The following is a 23,581-nucleotide window of genomic DNA, read 5'->3' on the forward strand; positions in this document are numbered from 1 at the left end:
CTGACTGGACATCAGACAACAAAGACTAAACCAATTACAGGTGGCGGAAAGTTGGAAATCATGAGGCCTGAAATACAAAGATACATCCATTAATTACTGAGGCGTAGTCCCCTGGCCCGGAGGTATGCAGGAAAAGAGGTCACACTTTACTGGGAGACAGAGAGTTAAAGTGGATGCAAGGCTCTGAGAAAATATCTATCAGAGGGATGTGATGATTCATTTATCAGCCGAGAAATCCCAAGTACAAAACTCTGAGATATAAGAAGGATCAAAGCAGATAATGTATATGATTCAATTAAAAAATTCTTAGCCCTCTTACATTATCTAGATTATAATTGTAAAAAAATCAAATTGCATTCATATGAAACTTTTATAAAAAGAAATCACATCCATTTTTATGAAAGTTTATAGTACAATTATTTTCTAACGCATCTTTTCTTAGGTCACAGTATTTAGAATTCCATTTACATCTGTATAATTTTTCAAATTAAAAAACAAAAGGAAGTTAATAGAAATCTACATTTTCATTTGCAAAACTCCCTTCAGTTTCCAGCCAGTAACACGTGGTGATGTTGGCTTGTCCTCCAAACATGGACGGATCCCAAAGAGCCCCAGTTCACGGAGCAGGCAGGCCTCGGCTCATTAGAAACGCTTTTTGGTTTGGCTCACGTGTCAAGAAATTTTGGAGCATGTCCATGCCGTCCAGAGATCCCCCAGGTTTCAGGATCAGCTTTCTGTATTTCATTCCAACCTAATAAAATAAAGCATGCCTAATAATTCATGGTTATAGCAATTTTCCAAATCTCTAGATGCAAAAGAGTGGGGAAAAAAAAGGGACTTTAGCTTTATTCTGGACGTTCTCCTTCCCCTAGACTACAGCTAGTAGTATTTATTTACTTTGGTAGCTAAGAGATCTGGAGCTTAGACCTCCGGTCTTCCACATTTCCCTTTATTACAGTCTTGTCTCCTTAGATCCTCAGCAGCATGCTGACAATATGAGCAAACAGAGAAACAAACAAAAAATAGCCAAATGGAAGCTTGAACAGTCTTCTATTTGCTACCCCATCTAAAATGTGATTTCGAAAGGGTTAGCAAAACAGGAGTTCAATTAGGCTACAAACAGGGATTGTGTGCACCTGGGAACAGCAGCCCAACTGCTGCTGTCAAAGCAGTTTCTGCCATATCTTTATGAAGGGCTCATAAAAAAACTCTTCTTCCTTATGGGCGGGGGTAAGGCCACAACCCATGTCCCATGGTGGAAGGTAGATAGTTTTGTGGGGTCAACACGAGGAAGGAGGACCTTTGTAAATTTGCTGGGGACAAGGTCTAGAAGTTTAAAGCATACAACATTTCCTCTGCCTTTATTTACACAAATAAATAAGCAGATAAAGTGAAAGAAAACAACTGAAATTCAGTATCAGCATTATTCAATATTTTCACTTCCTTTTCACTGTCCTTTTGACAGGCAAGACAATTCAATGAAGCTTAATTCTAAATCTACCTATAAAATAGTTCAGGGTTAAGATGCAAATTTATATCCATTAAATCATTTGAACAGCTACTAATAGCTTCCCTGAGTACATAAATAGCTTGAGAATTTCCAGAAACAAAAGTAACCTCATTTTTGACTTCGGACAATGATTCTGCTTGGTACAACCATCAGAGATGTCTAGTCAAACTGTTAAAGAAAAGAAAATGTTGATGAAGGAAATCTACCAAGTTAGATACAAAACTACTTAAAGTCCTACAAGGGTCACACACACAAAAACAACTTTTCAGGTTTTGGTTATAAACAGAAATCATCTGAAACTTATTAATGATCTATAAGCACACAGCTAACCTCACAGATGAGTCTTAATCAGGAATAAACAGTTAGTGCAATGAAGTTACTTTCCATAAACTCTGGAGAGCATTGTCCAGTAGAAATAAAATGTGAGCCACATGTATAACTTACAATTTTCTAGAAATCATGTTTAAAAAGAGAAGAAAATAGGTAAAATTAATTTTAATATTTTATTTAAACCAGGAGGTCTATAATATTATCCTTTCAACACGTATCAATTATTGGGATTTATTTTTTGTGGTATGTCTTCAAAATCTAGTGTGTTTTCTATATTTACAGCACATCTCAATTCTTCAATAGCACTGGCCACATTTCAAGAGCTCAGTAGCTACCTGTGGCTACTCTACAGGTCTGAGGCCTAGAATGTAAGAGATCAACCCGTATAGGGGCTTGTTGAACAATGTTCTAGTACGACACTGAAGAAGTGGTAGCAACCTTGTTGCCTTATTTACAGGTTTTGAATAAATTCTCTTAAAAAGGAGGGACCTGCAATCACTGATAATGGACTTCCTGAAAACCCTGGTAGTGGCAGTGTAGAGCTAGGTTTAATTTTCTTTAGGAAGAAAAAAAAAGATGCATCATTTCTTGTTTGTTCTGGAGCCATTAATTACTGTTTTAATAGTGCTCTAGAACCTAAGACAACCTAACTAACTAAACCTTACCTAAGCCACTGATTTAACACTGGTCAAATTTAGACACATTGGGCAATGAAAGAAAGGGAAGGGGTAAGCTGCACTGAGCTCAAGATCTCTGATCTGGTACTTTTTAGACTAATAAAGTCTGTAATAAGAATAGCCATTATTCGTGTTTTAGGTTCTAGATCACTATTAAAACAGTAATTAATCACTGCGACCAAGCGAGAAATGATATATCAAACTGTCACTACCAGGGTTTTCAGGAAGTCCATTATCAGTGATTACAGGCCCCTCCTTTTTAAGAGAATTTATTCAAAACTCGTAAATAAGGCAAGAAGTTTGCTACCACTTCTTCAGTGTCATACTAGAACACTGTCTAACAAGCCCCTTTAAGGGTCACCTTATGTTCTACGCCCCATACCTACAGAGTTGCCAACAACACAAGAGACAACTCTACACATGGACATCACCAGATGGTTAGTACTGAAATCAGACTGATTATATTCTTTGCAGCCAAAGATAGAGAAGCTCTATACAGTCAGCTAAAACAAGACTGGGAGCTGACTGTGGCTCAGATCATGAACTCCTTATTGCCAAATTCAGACTCAAATTGAAGAACGTAGGGAAAACCACTAGGCCATTCAGGTATGACCTAAATCAAATCCCTTACGATTATACAGTGGAAGTGAAATAGATTCATGGGACTAGATCTGATAAACAGAGTGCCTGAAGAACTATGGACAGAAGTTCATAACGCTGTACGAGAGGCAGTGACCAAAATCATCCCCAAGAAAAAGAAATGCAAAAAGGCAAAATGGGTGTCTGAGGAGGGCTTCCAAATAGCTGAGGAAAGAAGAGAAGCAAAAGGCAAAGGAGAAAAGGAAAGATATACCCATCTGAATGCAGAGCTCCAGAGAATAGCAAGGAGAGATAAGAGAGCCTTTTAAACTGAACCAGGTAAAGAAATAGAGGAAAACAATAGAATGGGAAAGACTAGAGATCTCTTCAAGAAAATAAAAGATACAAAGGGAACATTTCGTGCAAATAAAGGATAGAAATGGTATGGACCTAACAGAAAGAGAAGATATTAACAAAATGTGTGAAAAATACACAGAAGAACTATACAAAAAAGATCTTAACGAGCTGGATAACCATGATGGTGTGATCACACACCTAGAGCCACCTAGAGCCTGGTGTGAGGTCAAGTGGGCCTTGGAAGCATCAGTACAAAGCTAGTGGAGGTGATGCAATTCCAGCTGAGCTAATTCAAACCCTAAAAGACGATGACGTTAAACTACTGCACTCAATATGCCAGCAAATTGGGAAAACTCAGCAGTTGCCGCAAGACTGGAAAAGGTCAGTTTTCATTGCCCCAAAGAAGGGCAATGCCAAAGAATCTTTAAACTACCACAATTGCATTCATTTCACATGCTAGCAAAGTAATGCTCAAAATCCTTCAAGCTAGGCATCAAAAGTATGTGAACCAAAAGTATGTGAACCAAAAGTATGTGAACTTTGAGATGCACAAGTTGGATTTAGAAAAGGCAGAGGAACCAGAGATCAAATTGCCAACATCCGTTGGATCAAGAAAAAGCTAGAGAATTCCAGAAAAACATCTACTTCTGCTTCATTGACTATGATAAAGCCTTTGACTGTGTAGATCACAACAAACTGTGTAACATTCTTAAAGAGATAGGAATACCAGACCACCTTACCTGCCTCCTGTGAAACCTGTATGCAGATCAAGAAGTAACAGTTAGGACTGGACATGGAACAACAGACTGGTTCCAAATTGGGAAAGGAGTATGTCAAGCCTGTGTATTGTCACCCTGCTTATTTAACTTATATGCAGAGTACACCATGCGAAATGCTGGGCTGGATGAAGCACAAGCTGGAATCAAGACTATTATATTAATAACCTCAGATATGCAGGTGACACCACCCTTACAGAAGAAAGCAAAGAGGAATTAAAGAGCTTCTTGATGAAGGTGAAATAGGAGAGTGAAAAAAGTCAACATTCAAAAAACAAGGATCATGGCATCCGATCCCATCACTTCATGGCAAATAGATGGGGAAACAATGCAAGTGGTGACAGACTATTTTCTTGGGCTCCAAAATCACTTCGGATGGTGACTGCAATCATGAAATTAAAAGATGTCTGCTCCTTGGAAGAAAAGAAATGATAAACCTAGACAGCGTATTAAAAAAGAGAGACATTGCTTTGCCTATAAATGTCCATATGGTCAAAGCTATGGTTTTTCCAGTAGTCATGTACAGATGTGAGAGCTGAAAAATAAAAAAGGCTGAGCACCAAAGAATTGATGCCTTTCAACTGTGGTACTAGAGAAGACTCCTGAGAGTCCCCTGGACAGCAAAGAGATCAAACCAATCAATCCTAAAGGAAACCAACTCTGAATATTCACTGGAAGGACTGATGACGAAGCTGAAGCTCCAGAACTTTGGCCACCTGATGCGAGGAACTGACTCACTGGAAAAGAACCAGATGCTGGGAAAGACTGAAGGCAGGAGGAGAAGGGAACAACAGAGGATGAGGTAGCTGGAGGGCATCACCAACTCAAAGGACATGAGTCTGAGCAAACTCTGGGAGATAGTGAAGGACAGGGAAGCCTGGTGTGCTGCAGTCCATGGGGTCACAAAGCGTTGGACACAACTGAGTAACTGAACAGCAACAAATCAGTAGGCGGGGTGGTGTGGGGGAAGGAAGGGCTGTTCTTCCTGGATGAAGCAGTATAGGAACTTAGAAAATGTGAATTAAATTGATCTGAACATAAAAATAATTAAGCCATTTATTATGGAAATATTTTCAATACATACTAATAGATGAGACAAGAGTATAGTCAACCCTCTTGAACCTATCATGCAGCCTCAATTATTAGTATTTACCTGCAGAAATTCTTAATGCTCAAGATCTGAGAGTCTTTTACAAAGGCGTATTTCATTGCACAATTATAGGAAAAATAATGAAAATTTTAAAGTTAAAAAATCACCCAAATGTGGACATCTGCCAGAATATTCTCATTTTGCACCAAGAACTGTAACTGTGGACAGTGAAGAACAGTGAGGTTTAGAGGGGCTGCACGCTGCTGTGAAGAGCCAGTTCTCATCTCCCTTGCTGGTACAGTCACTGTACAGCTGGGCAGTGTTTAGTCTCACAGTATGTGGCTCAGAACAGCACAGGTCCTCCCCTGCTTACAGCTCCACACAACTTGATTCAATTTCCTGAATTACAGAGCAATGGTCTCTTAATAGTTTCATTTCCTTGGCAATGAAGTTTGGAGAAGAGTTTAAGAGTCATATTGGTAATAGGATCTTGCGTTTCTTAAGAAAAAAAAAACAAAAACCAGTTAAGTGAATTTGTGTGTTAGGAAGGTACCAGTTTCCTGGGTGAGAGAACGCTGTCTGGGAGACAAATGCTACAGGTGGACAGAGTCTGTGGTGTGAGTGGTTCTCCTCTGTTTATATAATGGAGAAACCATAACTGTGAGCAAAGCAGGAAGAAAAGCCCTAAGACAACCACTAGAAACTTCCACGCTTGAAAAACCCTGCAGGAGGGTCTGTACAGAGTAAGCGCTCCTGTTAGTCATCCAGGAAGGGAAAATCGTCATGGGTCACCTCTGTGGTTTTTGCTCCTGGAAGGTTAACATATATCTTTTGGCAACTGTGTAAATCCTCTGTAACACTGATGGTTTCTTTCTTTCTTTTTTAAAAAATATGTTCAGATTTCTTTGTTTTTTGGCTGCTCCCCACAGCATGTGGGATCTTAGTTCCCCAAGCAGGGACCAAACCCGTGTTCCCTGCAGTAGAAGCACAGAGTCTTAACCACTGGACCACCAGGCAAGTCCTCAACACTGATGTTTTTTAAAGCAAGATCAGGAGTTTTGGAATCAGGCCCAGGTTAAAATCTTGGCTTCATCCTCAGCTATGTGGCCTTGAGCCTTAGTTCCCTTATTTGTAAGGTGGGAATATGCCTACCTCCCTCAGTATATGAGGAATCTGAGCAATGGTTTTAGCACCTTGCCTGCTCCCTAGAATCATTTCTGCTATATGGTGGTATTCAACAGACCTGAGTCATCATCTGCCTCTCCTTTCCTTTTCTTTCTCATACTGTCCCTAAGTTCAGTTACTCATATATAGTCAGGGAAGCAAACGCATTCCTGTTTCAGCATTTCCTTAAAATTAGTTCTGTCTCCTAATAAAGCTAGAAAAAAAGCATAAAAGACTTCATTTCCACTATTAGTATAAAATATTATACTAAGTATACTAGTATACTACAGTGTATACTTAGTATACAATAGTATGCTAAGTGGACTTCCCCCGTGATGCAGAGGTAAAGAATCCGCCTGCCAACGCAGGAGACACAAGAGAGGGGTTTCAATCCCTGGGTCGGGAAGGCCCCTTGGAGTGGGAAATGGGAATTCATTCCAGTATTCTTACTCAAAAAATTCCATGGACAGAGGAGCCTGGTGGGCTACAGTCCATGGGGTCTGGTGGGCTACAGTCCATGGGGTTGCAAAGAGTCAGACATGACTGAAAACACACACAGGAATACTAAGTAGGAGAGACAAGGCACTCACTTTATGCAACAATCTTGTGTTAGCTGCTCAACCATGTCTGACTCTTTGTGACCCCATGGACTGTAGCCTGCCAGGCTCTTCTGTCCATGGAATTCTCCAGGCAAGAATACTGGAGTGGGTAGCCATTCCCTTCTCCAGGGGATCTTCCTGACCCAGGGATGGAACCCAGGTCTCCTTCACTGTAGGCAGATTCTTTACCATCTGAGCCACCAAGGGAAGCCCTTATGTGTGTTAGCCACTCAGGCGTGTCCGACTCTCTGTGACCCCACGGACTGCAGCCCGCCAGGCTCCTCTGCCTGTGGGCTTCTCCAGGCAAGAATACTGCAGTGGGTGGCCATGCCCGCCTCCCTTTCTTTGAGCGCTCATAACTATCTGAGTGAAGGAGCCCATCATCTACGAGAACACATGAATGGGAAGCAGCCTGGGTCTCCTGCCACCTCTGGCTTCTCTGCAGGGGCACACGCAAGCTCCCCCGGCCTTCCAACCCTCCCTTCCTCCTGCTTCCTGAGACTGAGTCTAGGCAGTAGAGCCAGGTGTCTCCTTCCTGCTCTGAGTAGCAGGCATCAGGGCAGAGGGCATCCGCCCAAGGACAAGCGATGACAGCCAGGCACCTAACGGGCTTACCAGCCTGCTTTTACAGTGGATATTGAAACCTGTCCTTCCATAGCTCATCTGTACACTTCTTCCCCACAGCACTTCCTTTGTTTTCTATGAGTCAGGGTGGGGAGGTTGTGAGTGGGAGAAAGAATACCTTGGACGACAAACAGGAAGGAGGGAGAAGGTGAAAGACTGGTGCTGGTATCAGAACAGCGTCGGAATCGCCCCTTGACTCAAAGAGTTCATCTGGAAAACTTCAGCGAAGTTTCAATTTGTGAGGAGGGATGAGCGAATATTTACGGGAAGGGAGGAGATCTGGAGAAAAAAAGGGCAGCCTGACCAGTCCCATGTCTTAAGGGACCAGTTGAGAGGAAGCAGGTCGGGGAGCTGCCAGTTGGGTCCAGCAATGTAAGTATTTTGATGCAGAGGACGAACACCAAGATGAATAAAACAGTTCATATTACAAGAGGCTCATGATCCAGAAGGTGAGATAAAGAAATAGACAATTTGCAAGGCAGATTACTAGAGCTCTAACAGAAACACAAAGAAGGGCTGGAGGAACACAAAAAGGAAGAGAAACGGCTTCCAGCTGGTTGGAATTCAAGGCTTAGAAGGTCTGGCGTTGTAAATATTCAAGAAGTAGGTTGGACATCAACCCAATTTCCTTCCTTTTTCCCTTAAATCAGGCAGAATTTAATGCTGTTAGAAAAAGTTGAAGTGTAAGAAAAATTAGCTTTGGGGTGGTAGGTCAGAGAAGCTGAAACAGAATTTAATCTATTTACAAGGCCCATCAGGAGAGGAAATTTCATGTTCTCTCTTAGCAACGCATTTAAGCAGAAATTGGGCCTAGGCCCTGGAATACTTAGCTTTATAATGCACTTTATCAGGTAATTTTTCTCTTTAGTTTTTTAGCTGCACCACACGGCATGTGGGATCTCAGTTCCCTAATCAGGGACCAAACCTGTGCCCCCTGCAGTGGAAGCATGGAGTCTTAACCACTGGACCACCAGGAAAGTCCCTGTGATGTAATTCTTCTTCCCATTTAGCCAAGATTCTTTGTATGTTTCTCTGTCCATTATTGTATATAAGATTTAGGTACTTCCTTATGGCATTGTGGACAGTTACACTTCTCTATCTTTGACTTTCTCAGTATTCCTTTATGCATGTGATACTTGGCTGTAATCTTCTTCACTAATGGAAAAAAACAACGCTTAGCAATTACTCTAAATGCAGAAGAGGAGGAACATTAATTCTAGCTTAACAATATAATTGCCTTTGAATCTGCATGTCTATTACTTTTTAGGAAATTTTCCCACAATGAAGTTGCATTATAAAAAGAAATGGCCCTTGTTAAAATGCCCTCATTCTTTCAACCCTACGATTAGCTGCTAGATTTTGAAACCACGTTTCGGAACCTTAAAGGGATCCTGAAAGAGCTCCTAGAGTTTGCTGGGAAACTGTTACTCCCAAGTAGCTCCCTTCCATAGCTATTTGAGAGATGAGTTTACAAACTAAAAGCTAAAGATATTTAAGAGATGAGTTGAAAAAGTAAACACTAAAGATACTGTTATATTTAACAAACTATACAGTTAAGATGAAGATCATAGAAAATTAGAGATAAAACCAGAGGTAGCAAACTTTCAGGCTATTTCAGGTAAGCAGCCAGTTCTAAACCTTTGATAGAGGCTATCAAACAACTGTACTATAAAATATTTTGTTGCTAACACGTAGGGCACAGAAGACTGTAGGCTTATATTCGATCCCTCCTACTATTGTTTTCCCAGTGAGTTGCACACTTTCTGCGGTTCTGCTTATTGAGATCTAAAATGGTTCTCAGACCCCAGGCTTTGCAGGATGGTAAGAGGTTACAGAGGTGAGGCCTGGAGATGTTCTGTTGATGCTAATGACCATGAACAATAATGTCAACAATACATGATCTTTCAGCCGCCAGCCTCTCTAGAGCTTGGGGACTAAGAAAAGCAGGTACTGACTCCTTGAAGGGCCATCCTGCTATTTTCTCAAAGTGCTCCAAATATATGTACTGGGGAGGGTGAGGGGTCTTGAGACAATAAGACTGCATGATATATTGTGCCTGCTCTGAGTCCCACAGCTTCAGATCAAATTCATTACTTCTTCATACCACAAAAATTCTTTCCCTTCACCATGACATAGTCGTAATAATGACAGAAGTTTCTGTAGAACAGGATTGTTATTCCAAAGTGTTAGTTTTTAAATAAATGGATATTTGAATTGAAGAGTGTGAGGGTGGGTGCAGTGGATTCTTCTTGGCCGCTGGAGCTGGGCTCACTGTTGCTGTGACAGCAGAGGAGCGGGAAATGACATGATGTTCCAGAGTATTTAACAGGAAGGAGAAAAGAAGGGATTAGGGCCAGCTTCCTGGCATAAGACGAGTAATAATATATTGCACAGCTGAATCTAGAATTTCAGTCAAACTTAAAACAGGTTTTGACACCACAAGGCAACTCCAGGTTGTATGGAATCTTGCTTCCTCCGTGTTCAACCCTGCCCTTTTGTCTGAATTAAGAGCAGTCTGGCTGCCTGCCAAGCAGTGAAGCCGGAGAAGAAAGGAGGCACACAGAAGCACGATGGCAGGGATCCCTTCTGCCGGAACTGCAAGTTCCTCGGGATCCACTGGAATCAGTGTTTTGGCTGTTACTGTGACAGCTGGAAGAGAGGAGGCAGTGGAGGCCCCCGAAGGTGTGGTCAAGTGACTGGGGTAGAGGAGATGAAAGAGGCGATGTAGTACTTGCGCCAGGAAGCCTCGCCAATGACTTAAGAGCCGGTGGAGGTCACAATTACACTCTTACATACCTGGACCTTGTGTCTCTTTAAACACGGTTTTCTGATTTCTACAATAATCCATGCTCTATGTAAAAATAAGGAAAAGCTCTATAAAAAGTACAGGAAAATACTGAACAATCATAAACTTACCAAAGATAATAATTGACAATACTTTGATGTACTTTTTTTTCTAAATGCATATTTTAAAATCAGAATTCACATTCTATGGTATAAAATATTTTATAACCTGATTTCGTCATTCTGTAAGATAATTATATTAAACATTCCAGACACAAGAAAAAGCTTATTGAAACCGTATACCCCATGCCCAAGTTCACTCTTCTGTTCAGAGGATGGAAAGATCACTTCTGGTTTCAGTGATCTGGAAGACTTCATAAATGAGTGGCCGTTTGAATAGGGCCTTTATGAACGGCAGAGTTCTGGAGAGGCACAGACAAGGAAGGCATAGATTTTAGGTGGAAGAAGCCGAATGAATAAATTTGTGAAGGAGGAAAGACCCAAGGGAACACAGAAATCTGGCTGCCAGGCTGAGAGTTCTGGGAAGTACAGACGGGATCTGTTTGCTTAGCTAAGGGCTGTGACAAAGACAGGAATACCGAGAAGCAGGAATAAAACAAGACAAAAGGTTGATGAGGGCCTTTGAGAGTTGGAGACTGGATCATCAGTGGTTACTCTGGAGGGAAGGGTAACAACTTTCCACTTCAGTTGGTGGAGGCAAAAGCCAGGAAGCAGAGGTGTGCAGAAACTGTTTCTTACACCAGGACAGTAGGCTGTGAAAGGAAGAACGACTGAGTGGTGGTGCTGAGGTTAGCAGTCGGTGGTAGGTCTTTTTCCTGAGATGGTAAACAAGTGAGTCTTAGTATCACAGACCCGTCTTGTGAGACGGGAGGGAAGAAGTTAAATACTGAAGATGAAGGTACTCACTTTCAATGCGTTTAATGTCTTTAGTAGAGAGGACAGAGCATCTGCTGAGAGGGAGACAGGGGGTGGGGACCCCAATTAGGGAAGTGAGCAGGACCGTGGAGTTACGTGGGGGTCCAGACAGCCGGACTCTGGAGTGGGGCATCAAATGGAGCCTTAGGGTATTCCGCAGAAGGGGAACCTGAACCCCAAGGGTACCATCTCTAAATGAGATGGTAGAGGAATCCAGGGCTGGACATTGGCTGAAGGTCATGCAGAAGTCAGGGTATTTATGAGAACAAGCCAGTGGCTGATCGCTCTTTAGGTGGGGTTGCCAGGGGATGGAAGGAGACTTGCAGGGACCTAATAGCCTGGGTAGGATGGATGGAAGATGAAGGGATTGGAAAGGCTAGGGAACAGATTGTAGGTACTCTGGAGGTGGTGTTTTGGGGGTGAAGGCTGGCGAGAAGGGTTGGTGGTCTACATCACACCCATTATTTCAGTGCTCATGTGTAAGGTAGTATGCAATCCCGAAACACAAAGTTTTGAGAATAAGTCAGTTGAAATACACACAGAGAATCTGATTTTGACACTTTATTCTTCTAATTTCTGCATCAAACAGACTGAAAAACACACTGGAAAATTATCAGCCCTGGAAATAACCTGACAGCTGAGTCTTCAACAAGAATGGAGACAGAGGGACTGTAACTCAGGAAGGTTTGGCTGGCAGCCACCTGGCAGTCAAGTCGCTGCACACGGAAAGGAACGGCTCAGGTTAATGAAGCAGCTTAAATTACTCAAAGGCATTTAGATTACAAACTCTGTGTTGTAGGTGGCGTGTACCAATCACAGAAAAAAGGGTGACTTCCACAGAAAACATATAATGAAAGTATGTAGGGTGTATCAAAATGTAGGCAGATCATTTATATCAGGAAGGAGTTTACCTTTCTTTCCCAACCTATAAAATGAAAACACTGTACCGCTCATGTCAAAACTAGCAGATGCATAAACAAAGCTTTGAATTTTAATTATGCAATATAATGGAATGCTAGTAAGCAAGAAAATGCAGTAGGCTTGTTTTTTTTTCAAACTTACAGAATTAATCACCTATACAAAGCAAATGTATGATGTATGATGATGTGAGCAGATGCTAGACTTTTAAAGTTAAAAGTTGTTACTAGATCTCTTACTGTCAAAATCTAGGTGTAAAAAATATTTTACACTAGGAGTTAAGGGGGACAGGCAAGCATAGAAGTAAAAAAAAGAGGAAAAAAAAAAAACCAGTACAATACCTCAGGATTCATTATCCCTTCTTTTTTAAAACAGCTGTAAAACATGTCCATGGAAAACACTTCACTCCAAAGATATCCATAATATTGGCCATCATACCCCCCAGCCAAATGTCCAAAAGTTGCTGGCATGTTTGTGCCTTTAAAAAAAGATACATTTCAAACAATGTGATGTCAGATGTTAAATATCAGGTTCTCAGCTAGCTAAGGCTTCTCTATGGGGAGTCCAGCTGTGGGAGGAGGTCCTTGCCTCTAGTCACCTCTAGCACTCCTGGGGTTTATGGGTGTCCTTGGCCAAGATGTTTACAAACTTCTCTCCTATGACAGCTCCACCTCAGAGCTGGTTTCGGCCCTACACCCTGGAATGCCTAACAATAGTTTCAGAGGCTTCGTACACACCCAACAGACAACTCAGTCCTTTCTTGTCCCTTAGACACATATGTGTCTTATAAATATTCTAATAATATTGAGCCTTCTCTTTGTCACACCCATTTATATCTAAAATGGGTCAGAATGGTACTTGAGGTTCATAATTACTGGAAAAGAACTCTTTACCTGAAGAGCCAAACACGGGCTTACCAATCCAACCTGCCTCCAGGGCTACTTTACAGAAAGGGCTCTGTCAGAGGCCTGAGGCCCCACGTGGCTGTTCAGTGTGCTGGACCACAAAAGGAGGTGAGAGGCCTGGGCCTTTCTTATCACTAGAAATGTGACTGCCTCAACTAGACCACAGTTTCTTTGATCGAAAAAGTTCTTTCCAACTATGTTTACATGCACAGCTACATGTGTGCTTGAAATAAATAAATATAAATGTAATGCGTATGTCTGACCATCTCCCACCCACTCACACGAGTCTCATAATTCATAGCAGGTTAGAAAGTCAAACTGCCTGAACTGACCTCAGAAGCAGGATCAGACACAAGGTAGAAGTTTGTGCCTTTCTCTAAAACGTCCCTCCTGCCAGTGTCTGACTGAAATCCTACAGAAGTCTCAGGGAATACGGGGAGGGCGGGGCCCGGCCATGTTGCCAAACTGAATGGCTTTCTCTGCTCTGGGTGGAGGCCAATTGCTCACGCCTGATTACACTAAAATGCTGCAGAGCTGGAGCCGCCTTCCCTTCAAGCACATTTGGATAGGATAACTCATAAGGACAAAAGTATGCTTATCTGAAAGTCATGGCCTGGTTTCAGAAATCAGAAATAAATTATATTAGCTAATCTGCCTGACACTCTGCCTTCTCTAGCAGTGTTAAGTATACCCTGTGCTTCCCAGGAAGAAGGAACCTGCAGTAAGCATATTTACATACCTGGAGTAGCTGCAACACCTAAAATTTCTGTGCAGTATTTGGCATATTCACTTGCAGCATCCAGCGCAGTGTTGGTGTGGAGAGACTGATCAACTTTGCTCAAAACAATCTGGCGTAAGGTCAGGAGACCTAACAATATAAGAATGTTTGGGCATGTTGGGGAGAAGAGAGAATTACATGTTCTAATATCACAAGATCAGAGATTTCATAAACGGATTCTAACAGTATTCATTACAAGGTCGGAGCAAGACACCTCATTCTGTTTAAGATTTAAAAGGAGAGCTACCTTTTTTTCTTGGATATAATTCCAGTGTTCAGGATTCCAATGCTTAGTGGCCTTCCCACCTCATGTTAACACTCTGGGGTGTTATCATTACAAAAGAGGAAATAAGTTCTATAGAAGAAGATGCCAGCAGGCCCCTCACCTTCTGGGATGGCCTACACTCTGTGGAGTGTGTTTTTCTCACGGCTTTTCTCACTTTCTGACATGACCCCAGGCCCCGGAGCTGCTCTTGCTTTTTGAAATGGTCCACATTCTGTCTACGGAAACTTGTATTTCTCTAAATAAATCCACTTCTTACCTAAAAAAGATGCCACCAATTCTCCATGAGCAATTCTGATTTATTTTCTAAAATGGTTAAGTCATACCTGTGTTGACCAGTCTAGAAGCAACAAGCTTTTCAAGCAGATCATCTGTAATAGGGCTTCCATGTTTATAATGCTTAGACAGTCTTCGGAGGGAATCCGCGTCCCACACCCAGTTTTCAAGCATTTGTGATGGCACCTCTACGAAGTCAGTTTCCACGTTTGTTCCACTAAATCGTGCAAAGTCGGTCTAGAAAGTAAACATAAAAATCTTCTTTAAAAAGCAGTGAATGAAAACTACATATATGATGACTTATAATCGACTCACTAAAACTTAAGGCAGAATCAAGTCAACTGCCTCTTTGAATGAAGGTTAAGGTAACTTCAAATTTAAATGAAAGTAAAACAAGTACCCAAGCAGCCTGAAAAATAGTCCCCAAATATCTATATTAAAATAATATTTCATTCTTCTGAATCACAGACACACTTGAAATAATTATCAGAAAACTGAAAAAAATTAGTTTGAGTTAAAAGAAACCTTAAGCTTTGAAAGTAAAAATATTTTAAATGAATTTCCCAGGAACGTCCCTGGTGGTCCAGTGATTTAGGACTCAATGCTTTTACTACCAAGGGCGAAGGTTTAATCTCTGGTTGGGGAAACTAAGATTACGTAAGCCGAGCAGTGTTGCCAGAAGAAAAAGTTTCCCACTAAAATTGAAGAGACTCATAATCTAAGACAATCTCTCCCTAGTTTCCCTTGCTATTTGCATACTTTTGTTTACTCAGTACATGCCTTTCTGGAGTATTTATCAATCTATTATTTAACTACTCAAGTTCTCATCAAAATTGGTTAAAGAGTTAAATTAAAACATTATAGACTGATATCCCTTTCAGGTGTATGATGTTTTGTGCTTTAAGCTTTAAATAAGTGTTTCTAAAGCAACCATATTGTGGAAAGCCCGAGCTGTAGCTCTCAGATTGGGTAGAAGATGTTACCTTAAAACAAGAAGCCTCTACAGCAGGAGTTACCAATGTATAATAGTTGGTAAGTGAGGTGAGTTTAATGCAGCTATAAGAAAAGAGAAACAAAGGATACACTCAGAAGCTAAAGAACCCCTTGTAAAAATAAAAGATTTATTCTGAGTTAAGCATTAAAAATAAAGTTTTCTTTAAAAAAGGAAAGTTTAGTAAATTGTTGAATCATATGTCAGGAAAGCTCTTAACCAGAAAGATGGGAATTCACTAGACAGGCTGGTGTTTTTCAGCCTTCACATCATCCAGAGAACTCATGTAAAATTGCTATTGGCAGAGGAATACTTAGCATTTACCCAACTGGGTCAGCTGCAGAATGGGGGTGATTCTGTTACCTTCCCCTGAACCTCTGTCCTGCTTCCCTCTTTAGATGCTTCACATCCCAGTCTTCTCTCCCTGACGTCATCATCCCCAGGGCTCTAAATGGAAGGAAGGGAGAGGACGGGGCGTCACCAGTGGAGGAGGCAGCAGATGGGCCATTCTGCTTTTGGCCCAGGGCAGAGGCACAGATGTCAGTGCCATCTCACATTCGGCCTCCCTCTCTTTATGCAAAAAAATGTTTTGCTTGACTTCCTATTATAACTGTGCTGATTCTAGATATGAAGGGCTGCAAATACTGACGGGCCAAGGGAAACTAAATTCACTAGGCAATGGAACTGGGTAACCTCTGTTTGAGGACATTCCAATTAAAAATTCTTACAGGGAAAAAGTCAAGGGCTCCAGAAAAACTGAATATTCTTGCCTCTTTCCTGTATATAATCTTCTAAAAATAACTACAGCCTACATTCTAGAGAAAATAATTGTATACAATAATTATAATAGCCAACATCTATTGAGACTTTACTATGTTAGGTGTTTCGCTAGGCTTTTTCATGGATTATCTGATTTAAATTCCAAAACAATTGTATAATAATCACAATCTCCATTTATGAGATAAGGAAATTGAGGCATACTGAGATTAATGGTAGAACCTGTACATTAAACCAGGTAGTCTGAGTCAGAACCCCAACTTTAATCACAGATACTATAATACCTCTCTCTCTTACAGAAAAAAAAAAAAAAAGTTAAATTACGATTTTACAAAATGGTGAAATCATTTTGGATCTAGTTTTTTTATATCAAACTTGCCTTTATGTGAAGAGTAAAAGTGAAGTATCAGTGTACTTGCTTAAAAACCTGATTTCCTCTAAGTCCTGGAAGATTTTTCAAAGATCAAACATGACATTGAAGTGTAAAGGCCAGCCTTTGTAACCATCTATCCTGGATTTGGGATTCTGTAATACTAACCACATAACTTTCTAAAGATGGTATCTATACCTGCAAAATTAGTACTAACAGAAAATAAGGACAAAATTACACCATCAACTATTACTATACAGTATTTTGACTGAAAAATAAATAAATTTCGTTCAGCCTGCATGTGTGAACATTTTTTGGTTAGTATTTGCTGGGGAGAGAGAAAAATCCACCCCAAACAACAATAAAATGTGTGTGTTAGTGGTGGTGCTCCAGAATGCAGAAAAACATGAACAAATGAGTAAGTCATGAGCTAAAATTAAAGAGAAGTAACACTAGTTCTGTCACGCAGAGTAGAGAAGAGAGGGCTTATTCTATCTGAAGCCATCCTGTAGTTGGGGAAAGACCACAGCACATGAATGAACAGATCAACAATGTCTTCTAAAGAACAAAAGGAAATGTTTGCTAGGAGTAAAAGCTAAAAATAACTCTACCGCTTACTAATTTCCCGAAAGTCAGGCCGTTTCTCTGTGTGCCCTTTGGGCAAGATCATTTAAATATTTTTCAAATGAGGAGGACAAAGAACTTATAAAATTCAAAAGCTCAATTTCCCCGCAAATAGCTAAATTTGAAAAGGAAAGGAATCCACAGTCAGTCTCTGTGTCCATTCACAAAGAAACCATGGGTAAGTCTTAGAAACCGGCAGCCTGATGGGGGGCCTGGTGAGTAAAACAGCCTGGCTTTGAATGATACTACTTTCTGACGACCAACAAATATCACTCCCACCCCAGTTTTCAACTGTGGGCTCCAAAGAGCCCAAGAAGTGTTTTCTAGTTTTCAACATGAATAATTCAATGGTGTTGAACATAGACCTCAGGAGCCTTATTGCTACAGGAAATACTTTGACAATAAAAGCCTAGAAAACAAGGTAAACTTAGATTCCTGTTTGGTTAGAAGTTTTTGAGAGGAAGAAAGCTGTCTAAAACTATGAGATGCTACAGACATTCGTTTCTCAATGGATATTGCTCCAGAGACCTGGAGCAAAATGATATAAACTAAAGCTCAAAAAGTTACGTGAGCCTTTGTTATATTTAAGGACCAAATCTTATATAGGCTATTATTCTAATTAAGAGACTCACTTGTTGCTTTTAGCATTTACAACTAAAGTGTTATTTTCATGAGAGCAAATCTCAACTCAAAAAAAAGGCAGTTGCTGAAATCAATAGGTGTACTCTGTTTAGGGAAAAGAACAGGGCTCAGGAGAGTGGACTTTGGCTGTCTGAGGTGATCCTCTAATGATTTCCTAGCAGTCATTCCATGTCCTGACCTGTCTGATCCAACCCTAAATCCAGGGATGAGGAAGTTTAAGAAATAAGGCATTAAAAAAAGAAAAGTGCCACTGTCTCCTAGGCTTTGCCATAAACAGAGGGTTAAAGGTCATACTTTTAACTTCGCATATACCTAGCAATCATTGGCAATAATAATAGTAATAAAGAGAACCTGAATAACACGTTGTTAACTTTCACAACAGCCCTACAGTTCCCCTGGTCAGTATTACCATCATCATTTAAGACATATAAAACAACACATTGTCTAGAGAAGTCTTTTTTTTTGGCTGTGTTGTGCAGCTTGTGAGATCTTAGCTCCCCGACTGGGGATAGAGCTCAGGTCCCAGCAGTCAGAGTGCCAAGTACTAACCACACTGCACCACCAGGAAATTCCCTACAGAAGTCCTGAATACTGCAACTTAAATTCACATGTTTATCCTCGAACTGGCTATATCTTCCTGACTACTACTTCTTATCCATAATGTACTTCTTTGGTGGCATTAGCTGTAAAGAATCTGCTTGCCAATGGAGGAGACATGGGTTCGATCCCTGGGTTGGGATGAACCTCTGGAGAAGGGAATGGAGAATACCTCTGGAGAATACCACTCCAGTATTCTTGCTTGGAAAATTCCATGGGTAGAGGAGCCTGGTGAGCCACAGTCCATGGGGTCTCAAAGAGTCGGATATGACTGAACGACTGAGCACGCCACTCCATTCAAACTCAAACGCTGAGAACAACCTTATATGTATGAATCCCTTATTAACAACTGTACCTCCAAAATCCAGCACATGCTCAGAAAGTTGTGGATAGTCAATTAATCTTTGTGAAATAAATGAAGGTGTGAGGAGAATGTTTCTGTAGGACGCCTAAACCTTAAACAACCCTAAGAGATTTCTCTTGGTCTTATACTTGACCTGATCTCTTAGCTCCCAATCCAACATCACCTCTCTACTTTATCTTCTTTCAATACTCAATCAGTAAATCAGTATATAATTAATATCATTTTACTTAATAATATTCTGATTTTAATTTTTAAATTCTTACATTTCATATCCTCACACTTTAGGCATTCAAGATACTTTATGTTTTGATCCCCATTCTATCATATCTGGTACAACATGTCAGACCCAATAGATAATAACTGTTTCTAAGGAGTCAATAAAACATTTCTCATTTTCTAATTATTTTTCAGAAATCACACACAGAAAACACAGTAAGAAATTAAAAAAAAATAAGTCTTCAAAGAGAAATAAACGATGTTGTATGGCATCACATTTGGTTCATGACTTCAGCATTTATTCTATGTACATATGTCTATGTGCTTGTGTATGTATAAAAACACAAATATTCAAATAACAAAAATGGATCCTGAAAGAAAGTGCTTCTAACACTGACGTTGAAAACTGTAACAGCCTGCAGCGTTGGGAGCAGGGAGCAGAGGCTACAAGGTTGTTGATAGGTGTTCAGTGGACTTCAGGGCCTAAAAGGTCAACTTACACAAAGGGAAATGTGGAACTAGATAATCTCATCATTCCACACACATTTACAGGAGAATGATTTAGAGGGAATTCGACAGAAGAAACTCAGAAAGAAGAAGTCCATCCAACAGGAATCCATACCTGGGAGACCAAATTCAGACCCCATGACATAATGCTGTCTCCATCACAAGGATGGGGGTGCAAAGAATAGTTACGAGCAATAAAATAGAGGGGTAAGGAGCAGGATGGTTAGTTCTGGGTGAACATTTAACTTTTTTAAGTCTTAGTTTTTTCCCACTTGAAAATGGGGGCAATACAGCTCATTCCAGTATTCTTGCCTGGAAAAATCCATGGGCAGAGAAGCCTGGTGGACTGCTGAGCACGCATGCATGAGGGGGTGGAGGGAGGTGGGTTGGTGGCAACAAACTAGTAGAACTGAAAAAAAAAAAAAAGAAAATGGGGGCAATAATAGTATAGTAATAGAAGTAGACTGGTCAATCCACTTCTGAGAATACTGTACGTACAAAATTAAAGAATGAATGTAGGCACTGACTACAATGCCTGGCACATGGTCAGTTCTCAGTAAATCTTGGCTGCCATCACTGTTCCTGGCCTGCCCATTGGCTGGTCTGACCAAGCCTCTCCTTAGCTTCCTCCAAGTGCCTATTCCTTGGGGTTAATGCTGAAGATAAATGGACCCAGATTTCCTTTCCACTTCTGCCAATACTCTAAATTGCTCAAACTGGGGAACTCCCTGCTGGTCCAGTGTTTAGGACTCTACCCTCTCACTGCCAAGGGCCTGGGTTCAATCCCTGGTCAGGGAACTAAGATCCTGCAAGCTGTAGGGCACAACCAAAAAAAAGATACTTTTAAAAAACAAATAAATGAATAAACAAAGTGCTCATTCTGCTCTAGCTCTAGGAATCAAACTTCTAAGTAGGCAGGAATCATTAAAACAAAACAAAAATACAAATGTGATGGTTTCCAATCACCTTCCATAGATCTTCACCCAACACCCATGGAGGGTAGGCATTTGTGAACTCTTTTAAATCTGAAGTGACAGTGCTTTTCTTCATGGCAATCTTTATAACCTTCTTAAATTATGACCTGTGCACTACTTATCGATTTCAAAAGAGTTGAATTATATATAAGCATGGTTACAAGAACACTTCAGATATGTATGGCACTTTATTCTTTTCCAAGTACCTTTTCACACATTATTTAATCACATCAGCACTCCAGGGAAGTATATATGAGAACTGTTGTTGTTCCCATTTTATGAGTAAGAAAAAAAAGAGATGGCTCAAGGAGGTTGAAAGTGAAAATTGCTAAGTTGTGTCTGACTCTTTGCGGAATTCTCCAGGCCAGAATTCTGGAGTGAGTAGCCTTTCCCTTCTCCAGGGGATCTTCCCAACCCAGGGATTGAACGCAGGTCTCCCGCATTGCAGGTGGATTCTTTACCAACTGAGCCACAAGGGAAGCCCAAGAATACTGGAGTGGGTTGCCTGAAAAACGCGCTGAAAGTCAAACAGCCAGGCCCACAAATACATGAATGATTTTTTAATCCAGTACTCTTTTTTATAACACCATTGTGCTTCCTAACTGATATAGACTATGTTTATTTAAAATAGTGTGTAATCCAAAATATTTAAAGCAGACAAAATACTCCATTAGTTTTTAGATGAAGTTGACAGATTATGTGAAATGTGAAGTTTTTCTTTCACTTTAATAAGGCTTTATTGTGATTCTTTTTTTTTTTTTATTAAATTTTAAAATCTTTAATTCTTACATGTGTTCCCAAACATGAAACCCCCTCCCACTTCCCTCCCCATAACATCTCTGTGGGTGATCCCCATGCACCAGCCCCATTTATTGTGATTCTTATGTGTTGCTTTAAAATAACGATTTCTAACAGTCTAAAACTCATTATTGCTCTTAATGCACGACCAATACAGACAACACAATGGAAGCTGTTAGGAAGCATTACTCTTTTCTACAGAAGTTCAAAAGGCCAGCAATTACTGACAGCCCAAACCACAATAAAGCCATGAAACAGGAACAGATACTAGAGATGCCACCTCCTGACTGCTATCATCAAAATTATCTACCCTGTAGGGTAAACACAAAGACATGAGTGAAACTCATCTCCTGAATGATGAGACAGTAGACACCTTGAACTAGTCCATCTACATGTTTGAAAACTGGATGCGCCTGCTGACCTATTTAAATATTACTATGACAAGCTCTAGCAAGCGCTTTGGGTCATCAAACTTGCAAACTGCCAGCCTGGAGAACCGAAACACTTGGCTGCCATATCTTAAAAACAATCTACTGAATATATATGGCAAATTAATAAATTCACTATATATTTCTCAGATAAGTCAGAAGTATTACTGCACACAGAAACTATTATACTCCTTTTTCATTTCCATCTACTTTAGGTCAGTACAAAAGGTTTTAAAATCATTATAAAGCTGCAAATATGCGGATCTGTCTACGATTTTTAAGACAAAAGCAATGATCACTGGTTTCAAATACATTACTTTAAAAGATCTTAAAATATTATAGGACATTTGAAAGGATTAACAAACAAGAGACTTTTCAAAGATAATCTCATTAGGAGATGACCGAACAAGGGATTGTACTAATATACTATTCATCTGTATGACACATCTTATGTTCATGAAGGAGGTTAGGCAAAGTCTTTGAATATAGTCTACTGTTTCAAGAGATATCATTCACCATCAGTATATCAGTATATATACGGATTCATATATATTTGTTGTTGTTCAGTTGCTAAGTTGTGTCTGACTCTTTGTGACCCCATGGACAGCAGCACACCAGGCTCCTCTGTCCTCCTCTACCTCTGAGAGTTTGCTCAAATACATGTCCATTGAGTCACTGATACTATCTAGCTATTTTATCCTCTGCTGCCCCCTCCTCCTTTTGCCTTCAATCTTTCTCAGGATCAGAGTCTTTTCCAATGAGTCGGCTCTGATTCATATATAGATAGACAGTTGTCACATATAATTATATACGTGCATACATAGTTTATTCATATATATGTATGTATATACATGAAACATACATGTATTTCACTCATCAGTATATATATTGATCATCAGTATATATACTATTATCAGTATATCAGTATACATACTGATTCATATATATTCATAAGCATGTTCGGTCACATATATAATTATATTTTTATATATAGCTCAGCTATATAAGTGTATATATATTTCAGTCATGAGTCACAGAGTTTTAAAATGAAATTGTACCAAGAAACTTATTTTCCAGTACTAAAGTGGATATTTCAAAGGATCAAAATTAACATAAGAAATAATGAGAATAACAGTGTAGTAGAGAACTGCTTTGTGAATACATGATAAGCATACGATATTAAGGTTAAATGAGGGTCGTGTTTCAAAATAAGAACATGCATCAAAAGCACAGAAAACCCTATTTGAGGATCAGTATTATTTTAATAAATGTGATTAAGACACCAAATGACTTCCTCATGAAATCATTAGCTGATAATTAACATCCAAACAAAGGAGGAAATAGTTCTTAGCTTGGAATTCAGTATGACCTAGGCTTTAGGGGGTTAGCAGCCCTTTGAAATTCCATGTAAAAATTTGGTTGTGTAAATTTATGTCCATTTTTCTCAAAGAGATTTCTATAGCTTAAATCAGATTTTCATAGGTTCTCAGATCCAAAGAAGATCTACTGTTTATCTGTGTACAAGCACACAACTGGATCTGAGACAATCTAAGTCACATAAGTCTGAAATTAAGAAGAATATTTGACTTTTCCAAATTATTCATAAAAATGTTTTAGAAAAATGGAATCTAGTTTTATTCTACTTAAAGGAAATGCTGGTCATAGAATGGACACTGATGGAAAATAAATATTTCAGGAACCCTATTG

General features: G+C 40.0%; 1 protein-coding gene across 1 annotated transcript in view; it reads right to left on the minus strand.

Annotated features, from left to right (window-relative positions):
• Nucleotides 1-243: 243 nt before the first annotated feature.
• Nucleotides 244-23,581, minus strand: part of NLN (neurolysin) — a 94,298-nt gene continuing 70,960 nt past the window's right edge. Inside the window, exons 10-13 of the mRNA XM_068990612.1 lie at nucleotides 14,637-14,823; nucleotides 13,989-14,117; nucleotides 12,686-12,822; nucleotides 244-751 (exon numbers count right to left, since the gene is read on the minus strand). Of these exons, the coding sequence (XP_068846713.1) occupies nucleotides 617-751; nucleotides 12,686-12,822; nucleotides 13,989-14,117; nucleotides 14,637-14,823 (588 nt within the window). The 3' untranslated portion in view covers nucleotides 244-616. The remainder of the gene's footprint in view (nucleotides 752-12,685; nucleotides 12,823-13,988; nucleotides 14,118-14,636; nucleotides 14,824-23,581) is intronic.

Source organism: Capricornis sumatraensis, chromosome 18 (genome assembly GCF_032405125.1).
Source record: "Capricornis sumatraensis isolate serow.1 chromosome 18, serow.2, whole genome shotgun sequence".
Classification (NCBI taxonomy): domain Eukaryota; kingdom Metazoa; phylum Chordata; class Mammalia; order Artiodactyla; family Bovidae; genus Capricornis; species Capricornis sumatraensis.